At 47.8% G+C, this 23,860-nt stretch overlaps 2 protein-coding genes across 8 annotated transcripts in view; one reads left to right on the top strand and one right to left on the bottom strand.

The window, feature by feature from the left end:
- The window catches only part of FYCO1 (FYVE and coiled-coil domain autophagy adaptor 1), an 86,778-nt gene that overhangs the window by 42,674 nt on the left and 20,244 nt on the right, over positions 1–23,860 (top strand). For 5 of the 7 annotated variants that reach the window (XM_036868215.1, XM_036868221.1, XM_036868218.1 and 2 more), the window contains 2 exons: positions 131–342; positions 1,763–1,907. In XM_036868215.1, the coding sequence (XP_036724110.1) occupies positions 131–342; positions 1,763–1,907 (357 nt within the window). Of the gene's footprint in view, positions 1–130; positions 343–1,762; positions 1,908–6,821; positions 7,960–23,860 lie in introns of those variants that run through there. The other 2 variants (XM_036868217.1, XM_036868220.1) reach the window with 2 other exon arrangements.
- CXCR6 (C-X-C motif chemokine receptor 6) lies at positions 8,192–13,654 on the bottom strand. The gene is made up of 2 exons (XM_036868223.1): positions 13,574–13,654; positions 8,192–10,079 (listed from the first exon to the last, which is right to left on the bottom strand). Exon 2 carries the CDS (start codon positions 10,056–10,058, stop codon positions 9,033–9,035), a length of 1,026 nt encoding a protein of 341 aa, XP_036724118.1. The 5' UTR covers positions 10,059–10,079; positions 13,574–13,654; the 3' UTR covers positions 8,192–9,032.

Below are 23,860 nucleotides of genomic sequence, written 5' to 3'. Positions count from 1 at the left end.
GGGGGCAGAGCCAGGTCTGACGAGCCGTGTGGCGTCCAGAGCCCAGAACAGAGCCCGGTTCCGGTGCCGAGCAGGTCACTCGAGACCTCTAGTGCAGCGTCTTCAGGGCCCGTGCCTGTGTCGTCCCCAGGATATGCGGCCACATCTTCTGTTACTACTGCTGCAACAACTACGCTGTGAGCAAGCACAGCAGCAAGAAGGAGCGCTGCTGCCAGGCCTGCTTCCAGAAGCTGAGCGAGGGCCCCGGGTCCCCCGACAGCACCAGCTCGGGCACCAGCCAGGGAGAGCCCAGCCCCGCCCGGTCACCAGCCCAGGCCGCACCCCAAGCCACCAGAGGCCAAGGTCAGGCTCCGCCACTGCCCTCGGTGTTTTCCAGGTGCCACCCTCACTGCTACCCCACTGTGGCTGCTCAGCTGGAACATGCTTAGTTCAGTGTTTTCCACACTTAGGCACTAAAAAGGTAGTACCACCAATCTGAGACTTTCTTTTTGATGTAATTAGGATTGAAGGAGAATTGAAAAGGGAATAACTTTCTCCTGGTATGATTCAGTGTTATTTAACGTGGGGTCTGTTTACTTCTCAACTCACATACCACCAGTGGATCCCACAGCTTTGGAAAACGCTGTCTCCCAGGGCCCCAGCCCCATATCCAACCCTCTCTTTCAGGGTAACCAAAGGCCAGGAGTTGAGTGTGGAAACGAGCACATCCTTTCCTGTCTCCCTGTAGCTCACATTCTCTCTCGGCGGCCAAGAAGGGTGTATTCTCCTTCATGTCCTCTCACTCAGCTCAGTAAAAGGAAGTGGGATTTGGTTCCTGCTGCTTCTCAGCACAGCCTCGCAGACCAGCCCAGGCTGCCCTCTCAGGACTGGACTGTGGGTGTCTATTCTGAAGCACGGCCTGTCCCAGGAGCCATGCAGCAGGGCCTGCTGGGAACTTGTAACTCCCATGAACTGTTCTTCTTGCTGACCAGCCCAGGAATCTTCCCCTCGCCTGGCTCACTAGTGGGTGTTCCAGTGACGACAGAGGGTGGCATGGTGCCAGCATGCTGAGGTTGCTTGTTTTGATTTCTGACATTTCCTGTCTCCTCCTCTGTCTGTCTGTCTTACTTTCTGTCTTTTCTTTTTTCGTCTCAGGCCTGCCATCACATTTTCCATCACATGCAAAAGACTACTTGTTGGCGGGGTCGGGGGTGACTAGCACAGCAGCATCGCACAGCATCCTTCCTACTGGGGAGCCTGCAAAGTTGGGCACAAGTCCCCTGGTCAGAAGCACAATGGCTGCTGTGCAGAGGGAGGTTCTTTTCCACCCCCCAGTGGATTGAGGTGAAAATGCAGGTCAGACAGAATCCTCCTCTCAAAGAGGCATGAGTGAGGTCTGTGTCTGCTGGAGCAAGGATTCAGCAGCACAGAAGTATGATTACCTTTTTGTTAGGTTCTTTTCCTGATAAGATTTTGATAGGTTTTTTTCCTTCTAAATAAAGGGGCTCAGAGAACATGTAAGAGCTTAAAACCTCTCCATGCCACTGCCTAAGGGACTTCAGAGAGATCTCTTACATGGTACATTCAGTTTCATCTGTAGTCCCCTCATCTGCTTTTCTGGAACATCCCAAGAGCCATTTCTCTCCATCTGGACAGAATAGCTGTCGGTTGAGTGAGCACTTAGAGTGTGTCCTGGTGGCTCGTCCCACATAGCTGCACTCCCTCCCCGTACTGTCCATGACTGTGCATTTCTCTTCTCTCCCGACCTGCCTCTGCACCCCAGGTGCTAACACAGACTGCCGGCCGCCAGACGATGCCGTGTTTGACATCATCACAGATGAGGAGTTGTGCCAGATACAGGAGTCCGGCTCCTCCTTGCCTGAAACACCCACCGAAACTGATTCTCTTGACCCAAACGTGGCTGAACAGTGAGTAGACATCACCTCCATTTCCTGAGTGCTCATTAAGTGCCTGGCCTTGTGGTTTCTTATCAAAGGATTAGGAAAGCTCGGAAGCAGGATTGGCTGTCTTTGCTTAAGGGAAGGTGCCTGCAAACAGTGCTCGGGGCAGGGTGCCCTTGAGGAGCACCAGGGCTCCAGGAGTAGTCAGTGTTGAGCCTTGTCAGAGAGTTCCTGGGCGTGTCTGTCAGCGGTCCCCCTGATTTCAGCATCTCCAGGAAGGCCTTTCTTGGCTTAGGCGACTGTATTAATCTGCTCAGGCCGCCATAACAAAATACCATAAAAAAAAAAAAAAAATACCATAGACCAGGTGACTTAGACAACAGAAATCTATTTTCTCACAGTTCTGGAAGTCCAAGGCCAAGGTATCGGCAGGTTTGGTTTCCTGAGGCCTCTCCTTGGCTTGCAGGCAGCTGCTATCTTCCTGTCTCTTAACATGGTCATGCCCGCTATGCATGTGCCACCCATGTCTCTCTGTGTTCTAATCTTTTCTTCTTATAAGGACACCAGTCAGATTGGACTAGGGCTCACCTTATTGGCCTCATTTTAACTAACTTACTTCTTTTAGGTCTTATCTCCAAAAACAGTCACATTCTGAGGTACTGGGCATTAAGACATCAACATATGAATTTAAGGGGGGGACACAATTCAGTGCATAAGAGCAGCGTTGGCTGGGCTGCTATAGCCACGCTCAGAGCAACGCACTGCTCTTTAAAAACCGTGTTCATCTTTTGGAACCACTCATCAGGCTTGGTAATGGTGCCACAAGATTAATTTCTGTTGTCTCAAGTAGATGTTTCTCTCAGAAGTCCTCTTTTTTTTTTGGCTGCGCCATGCAGCATGCAGGATCTTAGTTCCCTAACCAGGGATCGAACCCGTGCCCCCTGCAGTGGAAGTGGGGAGTCTTAACAACTGGACTGCCAGGGACGTCCACCCCAAAGTTCTAAAAGCAATAAAAATATAACCAAGTTTGTTACCCAGTGCTTTGTGGAACCCGAGGGACTTTCCCCTCCCCCAGCCCATGCCTGCCCCATCACCAGTATCTTGTGCTGCTCTTAATCAGTGACCCAGACCCACCAAATGTTCCCGATGCCGCAGATGGACAGCATCAGGCACAGGGGCGTCCTTTAGTACCGGCTCTCCATTGGCCCTCTCATTTTTCTGGGCCAGCTCTTTTCCAACAAGGCCTGTGAGGAGAGTCTGCAATGGCTAATTTCTAAATATATGAAGTAACTGCACAAAGTGCCATTGTATTAAAGTGTCAAGAGTTTAAGCCAGGGGACCCATGGGAAAAGTCAGGTTCCCCTCCATGGCAGCCTTGCTTGGTGTTTCTCGGCCCCTGTGGTCTGGCTTGACTGCAGTTCCTGCAGCAAAGCACTGCCTGTTTAGAAGCTCAAGGGAGAATTGACATGGCTCCTGTGTCCAGACGTTCGTTGACTCACTTTCCATCCAGTTAGGGAGTTTTGTGATGCTCCTGCCGACTTGTATTGAGATCTCTGTTCCTTTATTCCTGCCCAGAGTTCAGAGGAAGGGCTGTCAGATTTATCATCCAGGATTTCTGCTGCATGGGAGGAGATGCACTTAATCTTCGGGAGGTTCTCAGCGCAGGAGATTTTAGGCTCAAGTGTATGTCTCCATACTCTTCTGTTCTCTTGCTTGAGGGTGACTGACCTTGCCTCATGGATAAAGCCAGCCCCATCACCCAACCCAAGAAAGCCTCTGCTCCCTGTGACCACGGGCCCTTTCTTTTCCTTCTGAAGCCTTTCCTGGCTGCGTGAGCCTCCAGCGTTCTCCCCAACCCCCATGGTTCAGTGGTCCCCAGGGCACGTTCTGTTGCATTTGCACTAAGCCATACTCATGCCGTCGTCACCTGGCAACTCTTCACTGACTGTGCCTCAACTGCCGGCCAGGTGGGTGGGTGGGTAGGGGGTCCGGGGAGCAGGACCGGAAGCTCAGGGCCTGGGAGGATGACCTTGGGCTGTCACCTGCATGAGAAAGTGCCGCCCTGCAGCTCCCTCTTCCCTTCACCTTTTGCCTTCCCCTTTCTCAGTAGGAACAAAAGCAGAAGGTCTTCTGACCGCTGACAAATAAGTGTGTTTTTGGTCATGGGAAATCAGGAAGCGGTTCAAGGAAAGGAAACTGCCAGCATGCTGGCCTGCGGCCTCCAAGGGAGATCCAGGGCTAATGGATGGACCTGCAGTCCCCATGCATCATCTGTTTGGGTGAAGGGCCAGCCCTCCAAGTCAGTTCAGGGCCTGCCTTGTCTCACACCTTCCTTGTGAGTTAGCCGAAGACAGACCCCCGTGTCTCTGGTGGCTTTTTCTTATGTTCTTTTTCTTCCTAAGCTTAGGACCAATCAAAACCACCAGGAGTCTGAGAAACTCAGACAGGTTTGGTGGGGTGGGGGGGTGAGGGGTTGGTATAGAGCCTGGGTTTGTGTATACATCCCTGCCAAGACACTGAGAGAAAGAAATCAGCAAGTCCAAAGGAAGAAGTGGTCCAGGAGGGGTTAAAGGCTGTGAAAGCCCTGATGAGGGGGGGAAGGAGGCTGCCTGGAGGCAGTGTCTGTTGAGCACTTTCCCTGTGTAGCAGCTTTTGCACGTGACCTCACTTAGTCCCTGCCCAACCCTTCAAAGAGTAGGGATTATGGTCCCCATTTTACAGGTCAAGGTACTGAAGCTCAGGAGGGCAGGTAACTTGCTCAGGGTCAGGGGGCTGTAAGTGTTAGCACTGAGCTTTGTGCCCAGAACCCCTCCCTCCAGTCCACAGGCACGAGATTCATTTTGAAGAGTACAGCCCTCTTCTCCTGGTCCCGTTTCCCTATCTTCACATCAAACACCTGCCCACCTTCCCTGCCTCTTTGTCCATTCCTCCCCCGCCACTCACACACATTCTCAGGACAAACACAGTTGTCTGCCTTGGCCTTCCTGGCCGTGATGGGACAGGAACAGGTCCCAGAATCCAGGCTCTCGGGGAGACCTGTCAGGATCCCGCAGATCCCTAAGCAGCCTCCCAGAGCCCCCTGCACGTGACTCAGGAGCACAGCCCGCCTCAAGTGGAGGGCCGATATTCTCCAGAACCCTGCAGGTGTGCACACCCCTCCCCACAGTGACCCAGGCCCACCCTCAGCCATCTCCCTGACCAGGTGCCCAGCTGTTCTCAGGACCGAGGCAGGCAGAGGAGGAAAGAAACTGTCCTCCAGCAACAGGCCTGGCCTTGGGTCCCTTGGCCTCTGCTCTGCTTCCAGCAGCCATTCCCTCCTCCAGGCCCGGCCTCCCTTCTCGAGCAGACCGTGCCGATGAAGAGCTTGAGGTCCAGAGTCAGACACTCCTGGTCTGCTGCCTCCAGGTTCCCTGGCTTTGAGCACCGCAGCCCGCAAACTCAGTTCCCTCCCTCGTACAGAAGAGACAGGGACGGCACCTCTAGGGTTGTTAGGAGGATCAGACAGAAATGATGTGGAAAGCCTTCCATGGAATTGCGTGGTTTTGGTGATGTTTTCCCTGAGCTGTGAGGTCAAGGGCCACACTGTGGTGTCTACTGCCACGGGCCCTGGTTCCTTACATCTCGTAGCTCAGTTGTGTTCGCCAACGAAAATCCCGCCAGATGCCCAGATGATACTGAGCTCAAACTCACGCACAGAGACTGTCCCTGACCCACAGAGCATCTTTGCCAGTACTTGCTTTAGAACAGGTGCTCTGTGGTCAGAGTGCTTCGGGGATCTGTGGCAGGTTTATCACCAACCAGGAGATAACGATACCTGGTATCTCAAACCGAGAACAGGATATAGTGATAACGGTTAAGGTTAGAAAGCCACCTTGTGCTTGGGTTAACCTAGCATCTCCGCCTTCAGACAAGTACAGAGTTGTCAGGTACCCCGGGCCGTCTTAGCCAACATTTGGGGGAAGAGAAAGAGGTTATTCACCGGGGTTCCAGCCCTAGCTCTGCTGTGTGAGCTTTGGCAGGTAGTAATGTCTCTGAACTAGTTTCCTCATCTGGAAAACAGGGATGATAGTACCAGGCGTCCTACCAAACGGCATTGGGAGTTACCGTGGACCACAAAGGACTGGGCCTGTGGAAGGGGTGCTGCCCTGAGAGAACAAGGCTAGAGCCAGCGCCCCGGCCACTCCTGGGCCCTGTGCTCTTTGCTCCGCCTCCACCCCTCCAGTATGGGCAGCTTCTGTTTTTTTCTCTCCTGCAGCACCATTTCCTCAGTCCAGAATGCTCACTGAGAATCCCAGGCTTCTGGCTCCAGGGAGCCCCTGGAATCAGGTTCACCCTGTGTTCACCGCATCTCGGACAGTGTGGCCGTCATGGCCTCTAACCGCCCCACCCCCGGCCTGCAATTGCAGGGAAGCTGGTTGGGGAGGAGACCCTGAGGCCGCACGTGAGGCCAACTGGACTCACCCAGGGTCCACACCCAGCCTGACCCCCTCCCGCCAGTTTCCCCCACACCCCAGGCTGCTTACGCCAAGCACTGGTGCGTGGGAGCAGAGGGGAGAGCCAAGGGGAGAAGGGCGGGTCTGAGCTTGTGCTCCATGGGGCTGTCTCGTGGATGAGTGAAGTCGAGAGTGAAAGCCTTGTTTGGGCTGTGCCAGTGTCTGTTGCCTGTAATGGTGTGTACCCAGGAGGGCTTTGGGAAAAAGATCTCTACTCCCAAATGTGAGCAGGTGAGGGCCCAGAGAGTAGGGCCAACGAGTGACTGGGGAGGCAGAGAAGGTGAAAGAAGATTCAGCTGCTGTGCTTTTCCTCAGGACAGGCAGGCAGGTTCTCCTAAGCTGTGGAAGGGCCAGTGCAAAACCTTCTTGCAAGGAGCCTGGAGAGAGGGCACATAATAGGCCTGGGATGGGGCATGGCCTGATGGGTGCCTGGTCTCCTTTGACTCAGCCAGGCAGGCACCGTTCGGGGAGAACCCAGCAGTCCCAGCAGCCGCCCCTCTGTTGCCGTGACCAGCAGCCCCCAGCGTGGCTTGGAGTGCACTGTCCGTGCCTCACAGCGCTCCTGGAAGGAGGGCCGTCGTCAGCTCGTGGTGTGGATGGTGAAACGGGCTTGAGGAGGCTGCGTGGCTTGTCCCGGGATGGACAGATGTGGAGCTCTCCCCGGGGCAGTGTCTGAGTCACCCCAGAGCCCTACTTTTCCCATCCCACCACACTACTTTCCTCCGTGGGGACACATGGAGAGGCCGCAGGGCCCCTGGCTCCCCGACTCTTCACTCCTTCCTTCCCAGTTAGGGCCTCTGCCTCTTGTTCTGGGACATTGTTGGGGAGGCCAGGGGCTCGTGGCCCCTCTACCAGAAGTGCTCAACATTAAGGTGACAGCACAGAGGAGGGTGACCAAAACTCCCCCTCTGAAGCCAACGTAAACAAGTTGAAAGTCAGCCTTGACTCCATGAAAAGGGCAGGATTTAGTGTTTGAGGAGCACTGGGTAGTCTGTGCGGCCTCAGCACAGTAAAGCCGCTCTCCCCGTGGGTGCATTTAGGCACGTGTATGAAACAGTCGGTGGCCCTGTGGGCCCTGCAAGGCCGGCCTGTGCGCAGCTGGACGGTGCCGTGCACCTCTGGAAGGCACGAAGCCGACCGGCCCATGCCCCGCCAGTGCACAGAGAAAGGCAGGTGGCTAACGTTTTGTGTGGCTGGTTCTTGAGAGAATAACAACTACCACCGTTTTGGGGGCCCTTCCTCCCACAAATGCAAACCGTGCTAAGTGTTTGTGTGCACCCTCTCCAGTCCTCGCACGCCTGCCCTGAGAGGTGGTACTGTTACGGTCCACGTTTCACCAAAGTGGAAGTGATTAAGAGATTACCAGCTGGTCTTACCCACTCGTGACGCCGGTCTGTCCAAGCTGCAAAACCTCACTGTTCAGCCCTTTCTGGCCCACCTCCCTGAGCGCTCTTCTTAGCTGTTGTCAACAGGTTCTCCATATTTCAGTGAGTGATTTTGTGACATGTGAGCCAAAAAGGCCACTTTAAGCCTGTTGAGCAGGTTGCTGGGATCTAATAAACATGCACAAACAAATGACTGACATTTAAAACTCTGCCTCGTTCTGTGACCACATCTCAGAGGTAACAAATGCGCCTCTCGTTCTGGGCAGGAGGTTGAAGCCACAGTTGTTATCATTGGTGTATTGATAGAGCAGTGCCCTGAAAGTTGACAGCTTTAACTTATTTCCTGTGCTCTGAGCCCACAAGTGATCACTTTTGGTATATTCAGGAATACCACAGTAAGGTGGAATGTGCCTAAGGATAAAAGTAGTTTGGAGACTTTTTAAAAGTTTTATTTCTCAGTCATGAAAATCATGCTCTTTGAGATGTGTGTGCGTGTATTATATATACATTTATATATGATTTGTGTGTGTGTGAGGCATTGGGTAAATTCAGGTTTTAAATGAGCAAACCCACCAAAGATCCATTTCAGAGGTGCTGCTTAGACTCATGATAGTCTTAAACTCAGCTTTGCACATTTTTCTAGCATTCTGTGGCCCACTGGAATCCTCAGCCGACCCTAATTTGCTTTGGCCCATTCATATTCCCTGGTGCTAGTCCTTCCAGGATTAATCAAAGAGAACATAAAGCACCTATCTATATAAAACCAAACCCACAAGGCGTGGCAGAACCTGAGCTCATTTCTGTTGGGTGCCTGGTGATGGAGGTCTGAGTCACAGTGTCAGCACTGGTTTTCATGGCTGCTTTAATCTCCCCTGCTTCCCAGTCGGCAGAAGAATCTTCTGAACTTGGGAGCCCAGAGTGTCACCTGCCATCAAGACCTTTGTTGGCCAGGTCCCCCTCTTCAACCCTTAGTCCCAGTCCCATTCCCATTGAAGGAGAGCCTGGGGTCTTGAGAATCACACGTCATTCCCTGGTGTCAGTATTCTCGGGGTAGAGGAAAGAAAGCCCTGGCAGCTTTCAGACTCCCCTTTGAGCCTTAGGCCTGGGTGTAAAAGAAGAGAGCACAATCTGCGCATGCCTGAGAAGAAGCATCCCACCCCCGCTGCACCATTTGGTAACTTCTCCGTGAGAATGCTCATGCTATACACAAAGCCTTAGAGGACACAGCCATGCTCCTGTGACTTCCTGAGCAGCCTCTCCAAGCCCAGCAAGGCCTACAGCTGGAACATGCTGGTCGCCTCCATGTTGCGAGAGGCTGAAGCAGTCCTGGAAGTGTCCTCTGAACACTTCCATTGGCTTGAGACACCCAGGTAAGGGAGGCAGCCAGCGTCTTTCACAAGTTTCCAGAAGTTCTTCCGAAACTTCAGGCCAACAAAGGCATAGAGCACAGGATTAAGGCAGGCACGCAGGTAGGCGATGGCCTCTGTCACTGTGATGGCATAGTGAAAGCTGGTCATGGTGTGGTACTCCCAGCTCATGCTGCCGATGAGCTTCACGAGGTTGAAGGGCGTCTGGGTCAGCAGGAACACCGCCACCACCAGGAAGATGATCTTCAGAGACTTGTGCTTCTGGAAGCCTCGGGCCTGAAGCAGGGTCTTGATTATGACTGAGTAGCAGACAATCATGGCAAGCAGTGGCAGGAAGAACCCCAGTGTCATCTGGGTGGCCAGAACCATGGTGGAAATCTCCTCGTTGTGATAGCCGCAGACAGACTTGTCAAGGTAAAGGACGTTGCCATAGATGATCTGTGGCAAGGAAACCAGCAGGGAAACTACCCAGATGGACAAGCAGATGACCTTACCCCAGGCCATCCGCTTGGCCTGCTGGTTATAGGCCTTGGTGGCCTGAACCACTGCAATGAAGCGGTCCATGGTGATGCAGGTGAGGATGAGCATGGACGTGTAGAAGTTCAAAGTGTAGATGCCCAGCAGGGTTTTGCACATGACGTTGCCAAAGACCCACTCATGGATGCCTGCATAGGCCCAGAAGGGCAGAGTACAGACGAACACCAGGTCAGCCAAGGGCAGGTTCATTAGGAACACGTCCGTCAGGCTCTTCAGCTTCTGGTAGAAGATGTATATGACCAGCACCAGGGAGTTCCCCACCAGGCCACAGATGAACACCACCACATACATGCAGGGCAGGAAGAACTTGCTGAACTGCAGGAAGTGTTTGTGCCCCTGGCTGCTGTCATTGGAAGCGTTGAAGAACCCGGTGTCTCCGTAGTCGTACTCAGCCATGGTGTCTGTTCTGATGGACCCCTGGGAGTCAAACCACAGGAATTACATATATTTGGGGCTGAGGGTGATCCCTCCTGTCTTCCCACTGTCCCATTGCCCACAGTTAGGGGGCAGATAGTCACCTCCTAAACCCACCCACTGTTCTGCTCAGTAACAGCCCAGTATATTGGGGACAACCAGTTCTGAGGGGAAACTGCTCAGACAGGACGAGGAACCCTTCACTGGCCCTAAAATTCTCAGGATCTTACCCATCTGGGAGACAGCACATAACTGACCCCACCCACATTCCATAAAATCCTGTGCTCAATGGCCTTGGAAGCAAAGGTCACCACGTGGTGAGCTGGGGACTGTGTCCTTTTGGAAGAGCTGCGCTGCTCTTCAGTGGGGAGGGCTGTGTTCATCTGCCCATGCCTAGCAGAAGGTGCCCACCCAGCCTGTGCCCCATCTTCTGTTAAGTTGACCCCTGGACTACGAATTGTGAGAGCTAAGGCAGTATCCCCCTTCCAGAGGGTCCACCATCAAGGAGACTCCTGGAGACCAAGAGGTGTTTGGGCCTTTCTGCCTGGGTGGGCCATCCATCCTGCCTCGCCTTGCCGTGATGGGGAGCCAGGGCAGGGAAGAGCCCAGGCTGCCCAGTGCTTTGGCTGAGTGGCTTTCTGACCAGGGAACTGGGCAGTTTTCCTCACGCCCAACCCCAGCTTTCCCCTTCATCATCTGTCACAGTGTATGACATTCCACCCTCAGGACCTCTTTGATCTTCAGGAATCTCTTACAAGGTAGGTTCCCCCAGAAGGGAACATTGCTTTAGCTTTTATGACCAGCAGTGTAGGGCTGAGGGGTCTCCTTTAACACACGGAAGAGCTGATTGAAATGGGACGTCAGGTGGGTGGGCTACCGCAGCAGGGCTGGTGGCCAGCCTTGCGGTGGGGCTACTTATAGCAAAGACCAAATAGCTGTCTTTCTTGCCTGGGGGTCCCAGCCCTTCAAGGGTATCACTTCCCTCTGACCCTTCTCTGGGCCCTGTGACCCTGCTGGGGACCATGGACCAGACACGGGTGATATAATCTGTGGTGTGGGAGTAGGGGCAGCTGCGGCAGCATCGGCCTTGGAGGGCCAGGTCAGTACCTGCCACTGTCCTGCAGGTACTCAATATGCAGGGACTCTTCCAGTGAGCGGTGCCATATCCCACTGGCACCTCAAGGAAATGTTTAAGAAGAGCAGGCATTTGGTTTAGCAAAGTCAGAATATCAACCGGCCAGACAAGGGGGTGTAAAAGGAGAGATGATCTCTCCTTTCTGGTCTCCTCGGAGACTTTTCTTTTCCTGATGCTGGATCCTGACAGGAAGGGATGTCAGCCCTGCTGCCACCTTGGTATTTCATGGGCTCAAAGCACCCTTTCTCTCCAAGGAAGGACCTTGTCTTTGGGCTAAGACTACTCAGTGAAAAGTCCCTCCTCCTGGACCACAAAATGTTAGCTCTCTAAGAGTGAAAGGCCAACCCATAGGCATTGTACCCCACCAGCTCTGGGCTGCTGGGTTAAGTGAGTCAGACGATGCTGTGTGTGTGTTACTGCTTCACATGGGGACAAAAACATATTCTTCATCATTTAGAATGTGACACTGAAAGTAATATCAGATCTCCATTATTGTTTGACTTACTCTTGGCCTTTAAAAAAAATTCTCCTGGGACTTCCCTGGTGGCGCAGTGGTTAAGAATCCTCCTGCCAATACAGGGGACACGGGTTTGATCCCTGTTCCGGGAAGATCCCACATGCCGCAGAGCAACTAAGCCTGTGTGCCACAACTACTGAGCCTGTGCTCTAAAGCCTGCGAGCCACAACTACTGAGCCCACGTGCCACAATTTCTGAAGCCCATGTGCCCTAGAGACCGTGCTCCGCAACAAGAGAAGCCACCGCAAGCAATGAGAAGTCCGCACACCACAACAAAGAGTAGCCCCCGCTCGCCACAACAACAGAAAGCCCACTCAGCAACAAAGACAGCCAAAAATAAATAAATAAATAAATAGATTAATTAATTAATAATTCTCCTACTAAGGCTGTTGCTGCATCCTTAGGCTGGCATTGCAGTTTCCTCAAAGGACCCATGCAAATTCATTTGTAATAATTGGTAAACTAAACAGTGTTTAACAGATTGGGACTGCACAGTTCTGTGCAGATCGAGTATTAAAAATTACTTTCCCTTCTAGAAATATTAAAACCATTTGTTTCTTTATTTTCTCTAACCAAAGTCCTATGTTGATTTGTGAAAATTAGAAAGAAAGTAATATATACAACTTTGGAAATAGTGTCTGATAATAAATAAATAAGCAAAGTATAATTTAGGCATAAAACAGAATATGACTGAAATGTTTAGGAAGTGCCTTTAATGATTTTGGAAAATGCAATACATTTAAAAAAAATTTTTATTGGAGTATAGTTGATTGACAACGTTGTGTTAATTTCAGGTGTACAGCAAAGTGAATCAGTTATATATGTATAACTGATATATATATATAACTGATATATATATATCAGCTATATATATAGCACTGAGATATATATATATATATATTATATATATATATATCCACTCTTTTTTTTGGATTCTTTTCCCATATAACTCATTGCAGAGTATTGAGTAGAGTTCCCTGTGCTATACAGCAGGTTCTTACTAGTTATCTATTTTACATATAGTAGTGTGTATATGCCAATCCCAATCTCCCAATTTATCCCTCCCCGCTCCCCAAAAATGCAATATAATATTGGCTGTTACTATTACAACGAAAAGATGACAAAGTGAATGTAAAATTGATCATGATTCTCAGCCTTCTTTGATCATAAACCCCTTTGAGAGTCTCATTAAAGCTGTAGCTCTTTTCCCTCAGTAATAATGTACAAACATGCCTGCAACTCCGGGGGTTCATGAACTCTTTAAATCCCTCTGCCCCATATTCTATAGACTTTGTTTACAAATCTGTGATAAGCTATATGATTTTGACTATATTTTTTTAAAACATAGAAAAATGATCAGATTTTATCAGCAGTTCACCCCTGGCTGGTAGAATTAGGGGTGACTTATTTCCATTCCTCCTTTATACTTTTCTGTATTTTCTGAAGTTGCTACAGGTGTATATTGACATATATGGAGAAAAGAAAGTAAACCATAATCTAAGATAACAGCCTGTCTTATAAAATGGAAAAGAAAAACAGAAAAAGAGATTAGTCAATGAACACACACAGTGACTAGACTCTCCTTATCTCCTGGGGAGGGTCTAATTATGCCATTACTATCAGCATCATCTTACAAGCATCATCTTACAGAACCAGGTTAAGTCATAATCCTCTCCTCGGACCCTCATGGCAGCAAATAGCAGAGATGGAGTTTGAGCCAAGGGCAGTTGAGCTTGAAAGCCTGGGCATTTGACACCATACCGTGCTGCAGGCAGGACTCTGACAATCCCAACAACCTGGAGTTAGCCCCTCTTTTAACTATAAAGAAGAAGACCAATGACTCACCAGTAGAGATGCTCTTTCAGTTTGTTCCTGAGATGAGGTTGCTCACAGCAGCAAGGTCGGCCTCTGCCTCTCTCATGTGGTCTGTGTTTCTGTTGAGTGATTTTTAAGAGCTCTCGGTTGGTGATGATAGGAGACCCAGCCCTTCCTCATCTTGCAGCTCAGAATCCACATGACCAGCCTGCACCCATGTAATTTGGGGGTCAAAGAGACGAAGCAGTGGCTCTGATGCTGCACACCCCCTGCAACCTGGCTGGGGTCTTACTCTTTTGCCAGGATCCAAGAGGGTTTTAATTTGTAAACTGAAGGGGAGCAATATGCAGTGTCTGGTAGTCCGCTGAAGATGGTGGCATTTGTACCCTAAAATTATTTCATTCACTAGTCGTATGTCTCTTTGGAGCAGTTTGGGTCTGGACCAATGCAAAGTCGATGCTATGGCCTGGGTTCCCTGTGTGCCTGCAGCTCCAATATACGTGACAGCCCTGATCCTCATACCAGTCCTGCAAGTAGGTATTACACCATTTTATAGATGAGAATACAGAGGACTGTAGCCAAAGAACAGCCCCACGGACTCACAGCTAATAACTGCCACTTCCAGGATACAAACGCAGGTCTCCATCATTGCCAGACCAGTGGACCAGATGGCTTCTAGATGATGGGTCTGCCAGAGGGCCAGACACAGCCCTTCCTCCTAAACCCACACCACTCAGACAGGGCTCACCGCCCTGCTTGTCCAGGCTAGAATCAACAGTGAACAGGCTGAACCAAATACTGAAGGTCAAAGCACCCATCTTCCTGAAGGAAATCTTCTGAGACAAGACATTCCTTCACAGTCAGCCAGCCTGACATCTTGGAATCTTTAAGCTTTGAGAGATGAGTTTTTCCCAGAGACAAACCAACCGTGTCACTTAGGACTAGTTCACAGGGCGATGTTAGAAGGGGCTGAACCTTGGCAGACACACTGGCTCAGCCATGCTCGTCCCTCTCAGCAATCGCTTATCCTCCGTGGGGAAAAACAGGCCTCGGCCTGGTGCCCTCCGTGACCACATACATGCTTGGGAAGGAGGGGTGATGTGTGTCTTAGAGCGTGACCGTACTTGTCATAACCATTCTCCGATGGAAAGTTCTCCGATGGAAAACTTGCAACTAAATTAGAGGATAAGAGCCCTTCACAATTTGGGGGCCAGAATTTTATTTCAACCACTTTACAAAGTGCCTTCTGTTGTCTTCCAATTTGTAGTGCTCATTGCTTTTCTTTGAAACAAAACTCTGAACTACTTAAGGGCAAGTACCCAACCATATGTCTTGGGTTTTTCCCAGAATATGCAAACATTTCCGAAACAGAATTGGGAGAGAGTAAAAGGGCTGTGGCAGCCGTGCCCCCCGCAGATTCTCTCAGAAGTCAGACTGTGTTGACCTGCTTCCTTTTTCTGAACACCTGGCATTCTGGAGCGACGGCCCTGCGTGGGACGGCAGTTCCAGGACGCAGGGATGGGGCAGTTGCTGCTGGTAGAGGAGTAACTGCCAGGCGGTGGTGGGTGGCGGCGGCTGTGGAGGATGAGTTGGAAAAACCCTCAGAAAAGCAGCCTAACCAGAGGGCAGTGGGCGGCAGGTCAGTGGTGAGGACGGGCATGTGGGTCTGCGTGTTTTGGTCAGCCCATAGTTACCAAGTAATCAGAAATCAACACCAGAAGCTATCTTCTTCACTTGGTTTTTAGGCAAAAAGGAAAACAATGACTAAAAGGAAAACTACTAGGAATTTAATAGTAAAATAGAAAGATGCGCCCAAGCCCCACAGTGAATGTGGCCCACCGTGTGGCTCAGCCTCTCCTTCCAAACCCGAGCTGTTCAGTAGAGCCTTCTGAGATGACAGGCGTGTCCTGTGTCTGTGCATCCAACACAGCGGGCACTAACTCCTGTGGCTATTAGGCACTCGAAGTGTGGCTAGTGCAACCACAGAGCCAAGCTTTTAGTTTTGTTTTAATTCTGATGAATTTGAATTTAAGCAGCCACATGAGGCCAGTGGTACTGTATTGAACAGGGCAGTTGTAAACCAAAGACTTCTCCAGTTCACAGGAGACCCCGTGTCACAGGCAGAGCAGCACTCCTAACCGTGCTGGCTTAGCAAGGCGGAGGGGTGGATGGAGCCCTCTGGGGAAGGCTGTCAGCAGGACACTCAGGCCATGAGGCTCTCTGGGCTCCATTCCTTCCTCAGCCAACCTGAACAGCCAGGGAATCTGCTCCTTGGGCAACTGGCAGAATTGAAGTTAAAGAAAAAAGAGGCTAAGGTGTTGTGATTTGTGACAGGAGAATACTGTATATTACAGTTGCAGAGAGCAAGCTGGAGGGACCTCACCTGTGACCCCTAGTTCAGGCAGGCGTGGACCCCTGGACTGCGTTGCTGGGGACTTCCTCAGCATCCTTGCCTGTGGTCACCACTTTATTCTTACTTGGTTCCGAAGTGGAGCAAGCCTTGGTCATGTCCTTGGGGACATTTGGGACAGAAGACCACCTTGGCTGTGTGCATGACAGGTGCCCAGGCCAAATGTGGCAGGTGTGGCCAAGATGACCACCCTGATAGGGTGGAGCAAGTTGACAGATACACGTGCCTTAGGACAGTTCAGCTCGACTGACCACAGGCTCAGTGACAGAAATTCAGATGGACAGGAAGGGATGACGTACCATCAGCCATGAGAGGCCACCATAGCTAGCAGTAGGCTCCCATGGCCAGAGTAAGGGGAGAAGGAAGGTCACTTGTGGGCAGTGACTTTGTCTTGCATCTTTTCTGAGGGAAACACCTCAATGGCAACAAAAGGAGATAGGGTGCCCCCTAGTGGCCTTATCTTTGTTCCCCGTCATTCTCAAAACTTAAAAATCCTTTGACATCTTCCAACAGAGTTGCTTGAACATTTTCTGCTAAATCCCACAGTCAGAAATTTACATGACTACCCAGGTGTGTATGTGTATAGACAGAGTCAAAAACAAGAGCCTCATAAAGCAATACTTATCCTTACCACATTGCAATATAGTGCAAAAACGCGTTCATATTTTCTATTATATCCTATTTCTTTTTTTTTTTTTTACCCTTTTATAGGAACATTTTTGCAAAAGCATTAGAGTACACCCAGAACTGTCTGTAAATGACAAAAGACTTTAAAATGACCACGGTTAAAGATCTGATCAAAGTTCATAATAATGCAATTGACAAGGAAATTTAGTTATTTCTGAGATACACATTTTAAAATAATAACTAGAATTATGACTTATAACATTATACCAGAACATATAAGATTTTTAGGAATTTCATGTAATGTCTGAAACATTTATATTAACATGTTTCCATGCAAATAACCCAAAGAAAGTTTAGTATTAGATTTTTGTTTTTTGTTTTTTTTAATTTTTTAATTTAATTTTATTTATTTTTTTATACAGCAGGTTCTTATTAGTCATCAATTTTATACACATCAGTTTATACATGTCAATCCCAATCGCCCAATTCATCACACCACCATCCCCACCCCCCCCGCGGCTTTCCCCCCTTGGTGTCCATACGTTTGTTCTCTACATCTGTGTCTCAACTTCTGCCTTGCAAACCGGTTCATCTGTACCATTTTTCTAGGTTCCACATACATGCGTTAATATACGATATTTGTTTTTCTCTTTCTGACTTACTTCACTCTGTATGACAGTCCATCCACATGGACCAGATCCATTCACATCTCAACAAATGACCCAATTTCGTTCCTTTTCATGGCTGAGTAATATTCCATCGTATATATGTACCACAACTTCTTTATCCATTCATCTGTCGATGGGCATTCAGGTTGCTTCCATGACCTGGCTATTGTAAATAGTGCTGCAATGAACATTGGGGTGCATGTGTCTTGTTGAATTATGGTTTTCTCTGGGTATATGCCCAGTAGGGGGATTGCAGGGTCATATGGTAATTCTATTTTTAGTTTTTCAAGGAACCTCCATACTGTTCTCCATAGTGGTTGTATCAATTTACATTCCCACCAACAGTGCAAGAGGGTTCCCTTTTCTCCACACCCTCTCCAGCATTTGTTGTTTGTAGATTTTCTGATGATGCCCATTCTAACTGGTGTGAGGTGATATCTCATTGTAGTTTTGCATTTCTCTAATAATTAGTGATGTTGAGCAGCTTTTCATGTGCTTCTCGGCCATCTGTATGTCTTCTTTGGAGAAATGTCTATTTAGGTCTTCTGCCCATTTTTGGACTGGGTTGTTTGTTTCTTTAATATTGAGCTGCATGAGCTGTTTATATATTTTGGAGATTAATCCTTTGTCCGTTGATTCGTTTGCAAATATTTTCTCCCATTCTGAGGGTTGTCTTCTCGTCTTGTTTGTGGTTTCCTTTGCTGTGCAAAAGCTTTGAAGTTTCATTAGGTCCCATTTGTTTATTTTTGTTTTTATTTCCATTACTCTAGAAGGTGGATAAAAAAAGATCTTGCTGTGATTTATGTCAAAGAGTGTTCTTCCCATGTTTTCCTCTGAGAGTTTTATAGTGTCCAGTCTTACATTTAGGTCTCTAATCCATTTTGAGTTTATTTTTGTGTATGGTGTTAGGGAGTGTTCTAATTTCATTCTTTTACATGTAGCTGTCCAGTTTTCCCAGCACCACTTATTGAAGAGACTGTCTTTTCTCCATTGTATGTCCTTGCCTCCTTTGTCATAGATTAGTTGACCATAGGTTCGTGGGTTTATCTCTGGGCTTTCTATCCTGTTCCATTGATCTATATTTCTGTTTTTGTGCCAGTACCATATTCTCTTGATTACTGTAGCTTTGTAGTATAGTCTGAAGTCAGGGAGTCTGATTCCTCCAGCTCCGTTTTTTTCCCTCAAGACTGCTTTGGCTATTCGGGGTCTTTTGTGTCTCCATACAAATTTTAAGACATTTTGTTCTAGTTCTGTAAAAAATGCCATTGGTAATTTGATAGGGATTGCGTTGAATCTGTAGATTGCTTTGGGTAGTATAGTCATTCTCACAATATTGATTCTTCCAATCCAAGAACATGGTATATCTCTCCATCTGTTGGTATCATCTTTAATTTCTTTCATCGGTGTCTTATAGTTTTCTGCATACAGGTCTTTTGTCTCCCTAGGTAGGTTTATTCCTAGGTATTTTATTCTTTTTGTTGCAGTGGTAAATGGGAGTGTTTCCTTAATTTCTCTTTCAGATTTTTCATCATTAGTGTATAAGAATGCAAGAGATTTCTATGCATTAATATTATATCCTGCAACTTTACCAAATTCATTGATTAGCTCTAGTAGTTTTCTGGTAACATTTTTAGGATTCTCTGTGTATAGTATCATGTCATCTGCAGACAATGACAGTTTTACTTCTTCTTTTCCAATTTGTATTCCTTTTATTTCTTTTTCTTCTCTGATTGCCGTGGCTAGGACTTCCAAAACTATGTTGAATAATAGTGGTGAGAGTGGACATCCTTGTCTCGTTCCAGATCTTAGAGGAAATGCTTTCAGTTTTTCACCATTGAGAATGATGTTTGCTATGGGTTTGTCATATATGGCCTTTATTATGTTGAGGTAGGTTCCCTCTGTGCCCACTTTCTGGAGAGTTTTTATCATAAATGGGTGTTGAATTTTGTCAAAAGCTTTTTCTGCATCTATTGAGATGATCATATGGTTTTTATTCTTCAATTTGTTAATATGGTGTATCACATTGATTGATTTGCATATATTGAAGAATCCTTGCATCCCTGGGATAAATCCCACTTGATCGTGGTGTATGATCCTTTTAATGTGTGGTTGGATTCTGTTTGCTAGTATTTTGTTGAGGATTTTTGCATCTATACTCATCAGTGATATTGGTCTGTAATTTTCTTTTTTTGTAGTATCTTTGTCTGGTTTTGGTATCAGGGTGATGGTGGCCTCATAGAATGAATTTGGGAGTGTTCCTTCCTCTGCAATTTTTTGGAAGAGTTTGAGAAGGATGGGTGTTAACTCTTCTCTAAATGTTTGATAGAATTCACCTGTGAAGCCATCTTTTCCTGGACTTTTGTTTGTTGGAAGATTTTTAATCACAGTTTCAATTTCATTACTTGTGATTGGTCTGTTCATATTTTCTATTTCTTCCTGGTTCAGTCTTGGAAGGTTATACTTTTCCAAGAATTTGTCCATTTCTTCCAGGTTGTCCATTTTTTTGGCATAGAGTTGCTTGTAGTAATCTCTTAGGATGCTTTGTATTTCTGCGGTGTCTGTTGTAACTTCTCCTTTTTCATTTCTAATTTTATTGATTTGAGTCCTCTCCCTCTTTTTCTTGATGAGTCTGGCTAATGGTTTATCAATTTTGTTTATCTTCTCAAAGAACCAGCTGTTAGTTTTATTGATATTTGCTATTGTTTTCTTTGTTTCTATTTCATTTATTTCTGCTCTGATCTTTATGATTTCTTTCCTTCTGCTAACTTTGGGTTTTGTTTGTTCTTCTTTCTCTAGTTCCTTTAGGTGTAAGGTTAGATTGTTTGTTTGAGATTTTTCTTGTTTCTTGAGATAGGCTTGTATAGCTATAAACTTCCCTCTTAGAACTGCTTTTGCTGCATCCCATAGGTTTTGGATTGTCGTGTTTTCATTGTCATTTGTCTCTAGGTATTTTTTGATTTCCTCTTTGATTTCTTCAGTGATCTCTTGGTTATTTAGTAACGTATTGTTTAGCCTCCGTGTGTTTGTGTTTTTTACGTTTTTTTCCCTGTAATTCATTTCTAATCTCATAGCATTGTGGTCAGAAAAGATGCTTGATATGATTTAAATTTTCTTAAATTTACTGAGGCTTGATCTGTGACCCAAGATGTGATCTATCCTGGAGAATGTTCTGTGCGCACTTGAGAAGAAAGTGTAATCTGCTGTTTTTGGATGGAATGTCCTATAAATATCAATTAAATCTATCTGGTCTATTGTGTCATTTAAAGCTTCTGTTTCCTTATTTATTTTCTGTTTGGATGAACTGTCCATTGGTGTAAGTGAGGTGTTAAAGTCCCCCACTATCACTGTGTTACTGTCGATTTCCTCTTTTATAGCTGTTAGCAGTTGCCTTATATATTGAGGTGCTCCTATGTTGGGTGCATATATATTTATAATTGTTATATCTTCTTCTTGGATTGATCCCTTGATCATTACGTAGTGTCCTTCCTTGTCTCTTGTAACATTCTTTATTTGAAAGTCTATTTTATCTGATATGAGTATTGCTACTCCAGCTTTCTTTTGATTTCCATGTGCATGGAATATCTTTTTCCATCCCCTCACTTTCAGTCTGTATGTGTCCCTAGGTCTGAAGTGGGTCTCTTGTAGACAGCATATATATGGGTCTTGTTTTTGTATCCATTCAGCAAGCCTTTGTCTTTTTGGTTGGAGCATTTAATCCATTCACGTTTAAGGTAATTATCGATACGTATGTTCCTATGACCTTTTCTTAATTGTTTTGGGTTTGTTTTTGTAGGTCCTTTTCTTCTCTTGTGTTTCCCACTTAGAGAAGTTCCTTTAGCATTTGTTGTAGAGCTGGTTTGGTGGTGCTGAATTCTCTTAGCTTTTGCTTGTCTGTAAAGCTTTTGATTTCTCCGTTGAATCTGAATGAGATCCTTGCCGGATAGAGTAATCTTGGTTGTAGGTTCTTCCCTTTCATCACTTTAAGTATATCATGCCACTCCCTTCTGGCTTGTAGCATTTCTGCTGAGAAATCAGCTGTTAACCTTTTGGGAGTTCCCTTGTATGATATTTGTCGTTTTTCCCTTGCTGCCTTCAATAATTTTTCTTTGTCTTTAATTTTTGCCAATTTGATTACTATGTGTCTCAACGTGTTTCTCCTTGGGTTTATCCTGTATGGGACTCTCTGTGCTTCCTGGACTTGGGTGGCTATTTCCTTTCCCATGTTAGGGAAGTTTTCAACTATAATCTCTTCAAATATTTTCTTGGGTCCTTTCTCTGTCTCTTCTCCTTCTGGGACCCCTATAATGCGAATGTTGTTGCGTTTAATGTTGTCCCAGAGGTCTCGTAGGCTGTCTTCATTTCTTTTCATTCTTTTTTCTTTATTCTGTTCCACAGCAGTGAATTCCACCATTCTGTCTTCCAGGTCACTTATCCGTTCTTCTGCCTCAGTTATTCTGCTATTGATTCCTTCTAGTGTAGTTTTCATTTCAGTTATTGTATTGTTGATCTCTGTTTGTTTGTTCTTTAATTCTTCTAGGTCTTTGTTAAACATTTCTTGCATCTTCTTGATCTTTGCCTCCATTGTTTTTCCGAGGTCCTGGATCATCTTCACTATCATTGTTCTGAATTCTTTTTCTGGAAGGTTGCCTATCTCCACTTCATTTAGTTGTTTTTCTGGGGTTTTATCTTGTTCCCTCATGTGGTACATAGCCCTCTGCCTTTTCATCTTGTCTATCTTTCTGTGAATGTGGTTTTTGTTCCACAGGCTGGAGGATTGTAGTTCTTCTTGCCTCTGCTGTCTGCCCTCTCTATCCTATTTCTTTTAATATTCGTCATAACTTACTAAATTGATTCACAGCTGACGGAATGGATCATGACCCACAGTTTGAAAAGCCATTGAAAGGAGACTCTGTGTCCCTAATCATTGCCTTTGAGACTGCATCACCCACCCATGCACACTCCCACCTCCACCCATCTCCCTTTCCCACCTAACAAAGCTCCCCCATGCAGGGCCTCAGCCAGGACTAGCAAGGGTTGCAGGACCTACTCTGGTAATAGGGTTGTCTGTGTTGTGATGGTCAGAGAGGTGGGGAGATGGAGGAGGAGAGGGAATAAAAGATTAGGACATCTTGGGGTTTTTTTGGCTGCACCCCACAACTTGTGGGATCTTAGTTCCCCAACCAGGGATTGAACCCGTGCCCCTTGCAGTGGGAATGCAGAGTCCCAACCACTGGACCACCAGGGAATTCCCGACATCTTTTATTCTTAATGCGGGTATATTGAGAGAACCAACCACAGTTTTCAGAGTGCATTTCATCGTATGTTATTTATCTTTCTCATTTATGGTACTTGCACTTTGCACAAGGATGAGAGCAAATGAAACGAGGCAGGCCTGAGTGGCCTTGGGCCTGTCTCCTGTCCCCTGGCCCCTGCCTCCTTAGCCATCAAGTGGAGTTGGACTGGATGGTCCTATGAGCTTCTTCTCGCACTGACATTCTTTGATGGGGGTGGGGGAATCTGGAAGCCAGCAATTGGAAGATGAACAAGAAAGAGGTGTTGGACAGGAAGGAGGTCAGAGGTGGGCTGGGCTGGGGAGAAAACGGAGTGACAAGGCTTGCCCTTGGTGGCAGCAGGCACTTTAGGACATGTTCTTGCTGCACCTTCCCTGGGAAGAGTGGGGAAGGCTGAGGTCAGGAGCTGCCGACCAGGGCGAGCCCACCTCTTTCCCAGCCAGTAAAACGCCTTCTCCAAGTCCTTTGAAACTTACAGCCTTTTTAAGCCAGCAGAGCCTGGAGTCCATCCAGTTCCATCTCCTCCCATTTAGAAAGGAGAAATCTGAGGTCTCAGAGGAGGAAAGGGCTCACCCAGAGTCACAGTCATAAAGCCAAGACTGGGACCACCTTGGAGTGATACCCCCCCTCCCCTGAGCCATACCACCTCCCCTGCCCTCTGGAGCCACAGTGAGCTCCAGCCAGAGGGAGCCCACTGCTTAGGCCTCAGCGCTGAGGGCGAGGTGTTTGTGAGGACGGGCTCTCCCACCTGCCGTGGGCTGATGTAGACTGTGCACAGACAGCCCCGGCCTGACACCTGAGCGCTAGCGGGCGTCTGATTACCTAGGCAGCCCTGGAGGCCCCCGTGCCAGCCGCCACCTCCACCCCCTCGCAGCAGCGCCCTGAGCAGCTTGTCACAGCCAGCGGCCTCAGCACTCCAGCAGTAGACAGGAGCGAGGCCGGGAAGTGGGGCCATATGGCAGAGCGAGCAGGCGTGATGTCCAGCTGTCTGAATGAAGCCAAGTCTCAAGCTCAGAGATTTCCAGAGAGGCCGGAGGCCTCCCCCTGTGCAGTGCTGTCCTCCAGACAGAGAGGCTTTGTAAGTTGGCGGCGAACAGTCTGCTTTGTGTCTGAGAAAATCCTTTTCGAGGTGGAGGTGCTGCAGTTTGTCCCCAGGTGTGGCTTTGCTAACCCAGCGTCTGCCACTCCATGTGTGACTCGGGGTCTTCCTCCTTCAGGATCTGTTGCTGATTCCTTTCTTGATTTCATCAGCATTACCTCTGCCCTTTTATCCTGAATTTACACGCTAACGATTTACGCCCCCATGTATGTTTTTTAGCAA

This window comes from Balaenoptera musculus, chromosome 11 (genome assembly GCF_009873245.2).
Source record: "Balaenoptera musculus isolate JJ_BM4_2016_0621 chromosome 11, mBalMus1.pri.v3, whole genome shotgun sequence".
NCBI lineage: Eukaryota > Metazoa > Chordata > Mammalia > Artiodactyla > Balaenopteridae > Balaenoptera > Balaenoptera musculus.
The sequence above is the reverse complement of the archived record's forward strand: the minus strand, read 5'-3'. Positions and strand labels throughout refer to the sequence as shown.

Excerpts from the sequence above, each read along its gene's own strand:
- CXCR6 (XM_036868223.1), bottom strand. The coding sequence starts at position 10,058 with ATGGCTGAGTACGACTACGGAGACACCGGGTTCTTCAACGCTTCCAAT.